The sequence below is a fragment of the Juglans microcarpa x Juglans regia genome, chromosome 2D (assembly GCF_004785595.1).
Source record: "Juglans microcarpa x Juglans regia isolate MS1-56 chromosome 2D, Jm3101_v1.0, whole genome shotgun sequence".
NCBI lineage: Eukaryota > Viridiplantae > Streptophyta > Magnoliopsida > Fagales > Juglandaceae > Juglans > Juglans microcarpa x Juglans regia.
This window is the reverse complement of record NC_054596.1, coordinates 17,107,569-17,112,951: the sequence shown is the minus strand read 5'-3', so window position 1 is coordinate 17,112,951 and position 5,383 is coordinate 17,107,569. Positions and strand designations below refer to the sequence as shown.

At 36.6% G+C, this 5,383-nt stretch overlaps 1 protein-coding gene across 1 annotated transcript; it reads right to left on the bottom strand.

Annotated features, from left to right (window-relative positions):
* Nucleotides 1–1,212: 1,212 nt before the first annotated feature.
* Nucleotides 1,213–4,426, bottom strand: LOC121248627 (ubiquitin fusion degradation protein 1). Its single transcript, XM_041147142.1, is given in 4 exon segments — nt 1,213–1,732; nt 1,852–2,429; nt 2,432–3,152; nt 4,076–4,426. Coding segments are annotated over 4 exon segments (1,710 nt in total). The 5' UTR covers nt 4,259–4,426; the 3' UTR covers nt 1,213–1,504.
* Nucleotides 4,427–5,383: the final 957 nt, after the last annotated feature.

The window sequence follows — 5,383 nt, the reverse complement described above, 5'->3', positions numbered from 1 at the left end:
TCTTACTCGTAAGAACGTACCTCATTCCACATCATCTTCCTCCACATCCACCTCCTCCACAACTTAATAGATCTTCCAATTCTTTCACCACATTCTCTATTCATACCAATTAAGGGCATATTATGTAATTGGACCCAGAAAGCTGCTCTATCAAATTTCATGCTTTGTGGTTGAGTGAAGCCATCATACAGGGTTAATGATAAACAGAGTGTTGTCGAAAAACCATGTCCTTCCCTCTTCTATCATTTGCTTATTCGCATGAGTTGCAAAAGTGATAATGAACACATTTGGCCCCACTTCCTGAAAAATTGACGACTTGCTCAACCTCCATATCTTTGTCATGGTGATCTTTAGAACACCCTTTCTTATCGATCGCTCAGAACAAACTTTAGCAATCAAACACCTTTCTTCTTTTCGTTGCACCTCATCCATTGCATCCCCCACAAATTCAACTGATGCATCCTCTTCCTCTATGAGTCTTAACTGGCCCCACTTTTCTTCAACACCTTCCATGACTGTAATACTAAAGAAACTCACCTCTACCCATAATGGAGACTAAGACCATGTTTAGATAGTGAGATGAAATGAAATGGTTTTAGATGAAAGTTGAATAAAATATTGTTAGAATATTATTATTGTTTTGAGATTTGAAAAAGTTGAATTATTTATTATATTTTATGTAAAAATTTAAAAAAATTGTAATGATGAGATGAGATAAATTGAAACATTTTCACTATCGAAAATGAGCCTAACTCACTCACTTAGAACTTTTACACCATCTCTGTTCTCTTTCGAGAGAGGCCAAAGAGGAGACTTCAGGCTTTCATATTAGTTTGTAATTAAGTAAACAAATATCAGTATTTACGAAGTTGCGACTTCACAAATTGCTTTGCACCGGGACTTTTTTTACAGTGCCACTGTTTCATGAAACACGACAACCGGTCAGTGGCTGTCCCATTAGATCAGTCAGATTGTGTCCACATCTAATTGGGCCGAAGACATGCCATCTTATATGTCCAACTTCTTGCAAGCATGGGCTCAGTGAAAGGTCACAAACACAATTAATGTCACGATACAAGACTGCTAAAAATGATAAAAAACCTCATTGCCGGGTTAATATAGAACATGTCAGGTATGAAAATCAGATCGCAAATATCTCAGAAACTGAATGATAAAAATGGAAGGAACATTAAAGTATGTTCCTTAATCCAGACTGGAATATCTTAATTCGTAATATTAATCAGAATCACAATTGCAGTTCACAGAATCAACAATTTCTACATTATCTTATTCACATTCACAAACAGTCGAAAGGTATTTCAAGCTGCTAATTGCTCTCAATACACCAAGATTTACCCCTCCTTTACTTTTTTGTTTAACAGGAATGAGTTCTCTGCTTGTACATGGATTCCATTGCAGCGCTGCAAGTTCTCCACTTAAAACTAAACAACCAAGCAAACCAGCCCTATCTATGTGTATTGAAACTGGGAAGTCGTACTACGCCTTAGCTCTTTTGATGAACAGCAATCTGGTGGATGTCCATGTCCTTCAACATGACTGAACGCCCGCATGAATCACATGGGGCAGTCCTCGACCCACAAATACTTTCATGCTCAGATAATCCTCTTAGTCTGTCCCGAACATCCACAGCAGAATTTCCAGCTTGAACCATGTCTCCGCAAAACCGGCAACTGATTAGGCGGAGAGGGCAAACTGAAGTTTGGTGTTCCACCTGCCAAAATAAGCAAAGAAGAAGAATATTAGTACAGGTTTATAAAAGTAATTAAGACTGTCAGAAGATGCATATGAGTCTATGAAGCACATAGAAAGCCACTCCACAGGGTTGCTCACCATCTGTTCTTTCTCAAGGACTATTCCACATGGGCAGTGAAGTGGCTCATGGAACACTTTCATATGCTTCTCCATCTCTCCCTGCTGAAAAGCTTGCCCACATTTGTCACAGTGCACATGGTTCTTGGCCTCCTCAACCCTAAGAACAACTCCACAACCAGCATGGCGACAAACAATGTTGTGTCTGCTGCAATAGGCTTCATGAAGTGCAATAGTCCGACTGGGAATATAATGCTTGCAATTCCTACACTCTACAGTATCCATCTCCATAGGCGATGAGGAAGACACAGCCTGCTGACCCACCTTCAGCTTGTAGTCATCCTGAACACTTGCTGAAATATTGTATTTGCTTGTTCCCTTGAAGCCATATACACCAACACTATAAGTACCTGCCCCCAAGTTCTCATCTTTAGAGCTAAGAATCAAGGTCTTCGAACCAATATCATGGGAAGACCACTCATGCTGGTGCCGAGTTGGGAATATGAGAGGATGCCTAGAAATGTAAAGATCAGTATCTCCACCATCTGTTTCTGCTTCTATCTTTACCTCAATTCTGGCATCTCCCATAGCAATTCTCCCAATGTATCATTGTCTATTGAGAACTTGTAGTACATATAATTGCCTTCGCCAATGATTCCAGATTCAGAATTTCCAAGTACTAGTGGGTTGAGGACATGCTGATCTGTTCTCTCAGAAGCTGAATCAGAACCAACAATATCGACTTCAATATCTGTTTCTAGAACAGATATGCTTGATGAGGGTTTTAACTCAAGGACTTGTAGCTTATACGCTAGCTCCCCATAATTGACTGTCAATATGTCACCTTGAGAAAGGGTAGCATGCTGGCGAAGGCTTGTTTCAAGGATAGCCTTGTGATTTGGTAAATCTGAAAAACCTATCCTCTCAGGTTGAAGTTTTGCGTAAGTTCCTTTTGGCAGCCAGACATAACGAACTTCAATCAATGAAATTTTTTGAGTTTCTCCTGGAAATAAATTGTGCCATACATGAGGAGGAAGTGCAACGGAACCCTCATCTGCAGTGAACTCCAAAACGCCTGAATGGGTATTCCGAAGATTTTCATCATCAGTGGCATGTGTGTCCGAAGAAACCCCCTGATGAACTACTGACAATTGGAAGTACATTGGTCCCTTATCAAAAGCACCTTGATCAGACAATTCAGTGAAGCAGGATGGAGGCAGTTTGATCTTATCTCCAATACCCTGATATGGTACAGCTTCCAATACACGGTAAAACACGATTCCTCTTCCAGCAAGTACATTTTCTTGCATTTGTTGATCAGCCTAAAAACAATGTATTCAAAAGATAACGTTTACTTCTTGATATTAGGCATAATAAGTTTATCTCGTACTACAATATATGTAAAAGGACTGTAAATTTTAGATTTTCGTGTAAAGGCCAAGCCTGTAATAAATCATTAAATCATTCCATCATCATCCATGCAGAAGATTGAATTTATCTTTACCGATTAAAGGGAACAAAATAAAGTGAAAGAGTAATTTGAAAGAGAAACATATAAAAATCTGGGAGCACGGTCTCAACAAAAAACAATATTAGAAAAGCTTGTTTTGACAATAAGCATACTACCAATAGTAGATACATTACATCTGGAAATTAAAAAAGACTGGCTTAGCATTTAAGATGAAAATAATGCCTTTTCCATTTGAAGAATGCGTATAAATTCAGTAACTAATGTTCATCCATTTGCTTCCTACACAGCAAACGTAATTATAACATTCGCATGTAAAAGAATATACGACAATGAATTCGATTCTAAAGTGCCAGATTTCCCAAGACTTCCTTCCTTTCAACAATAATTCTTATCAGAAAAAGCTTCGCCTCAAATAAAAGTAAACTTTTAGTGGAAAGAAACACTTTCGTCATCCGAAACTAAAAAAAAATCATAATAAATATTCCAAAACTTCACAAAACACATCGCCAAAATCAATGGAATCTATTAAAAAAAAAAAAAAAAAAACTCTAGGACGCCACTTTTCCAAGAAAGAAACGGAACCTAACTAATAAATTACTAATAAACCAGATGAAAAATGAGTTTTCTGATCCATACAATCAATCTGATTATCATGAAAAATTAATCATAAACCAATTAGAGAATCCAAAAAAAATGGCAAAAAAAAAAAAAGCTAAAACACACAAAGGGGGTCACGATTTGGTCAGATTAGATGGGTAGGTGAGGAGGAGGGACCTTGAGTTGGGCCTCGGCTGCATCAAGGCGCCGCGATCTCTGAGCAGCTTCAATGGCTTCTCTTTGCCTCTTAGCCTCCTCCTTACCCTTCCTTTCTCTATCCAGTTTCACCTTAGCCTTCTCCTTCCTCTCCTTCTGCTCCTTCTCCAACTTCTCCCTGGCTCTCCTAAGCTCAAAATCCATGGCTCCCTCGCTGTGTCTACAAAACTCTATATGAAAAAGAATCTTAAACCACAAGTTTTCTCTCGTTGTTTTGAGATGGTCTGGTCTGGTCTGGTGTGGAGAGTCGAGACGAGAGGGACTTTTATAAAAAAGTTTCCGTCGGTTTGTTTAGGTTTCGGAGCAGGAGTTCGGGTTGGTTAAGGATTAAAGGAAACGATTGACGATTGTTGGTGTTGGGTTAAATTTCTGGAAGGATCTGGGCCTTTATTTTAGGAACGGGTCAAATTAGGAGTCTTGATTGTGGGGCTCACAAAGCCTAACTGGGTTCTAGACGAGGCCCAAACTCACAACGCTTTTCTCTTAACAGCCGCGTGACAACCGTGTGACAGCCCCGATTATTTTTCTTTTTTAAAGAACCACAAGCCTGCTTTTTTATGCATAGGAAATTCTGTATTACGATTAGGTAATACTATATATTATATATATATATATTTTTATTCTATAAGAGAAATTTTATGTGAAAGCATTACACCACACATCTCCACCTAATTGATTTGTTATTTTTACCCTCTATTTTAATGCTAGGATTGTATAAAAATTGGAAAACCGGTGAGCCGGACTGAACCAATACCGGCTCCTACTTAGCAAAACCAGTTGAAAACTAGCCCGGTTTCATTTTTGAGTTCTAGAACACCGGTTTGAACTGAATCAAACTGGTACATATATATTATTTTTAATTTTTTATATATTATATATATATATAATAATTTTAATAATTTTTTTATATTATATATACTTTTTTATATTATATTATATATATTATATGCTAAATTGCTAATTAATATGAAAAAATTTTAAAATCTTATTATTCATGTATATTAATCTTACTAAATAAAATTAATACAACATTTTATATAACATAAAATTAATCGTATAAATTTTAATATAACATTTGATTATGATATAATATAAATTACTCTTATAATTTTTAATATAACATTTAAATTTAAATTTTATAACATAAAATTAATATAACATAAAATGAGGGATATGAGTCAATCACTTGCTAAAATTTTGTTGGATTATGATTTTATTTATCTATAAAACTGGAAAAACTAGAAAAACCAGATCGAAACCTAAACAACC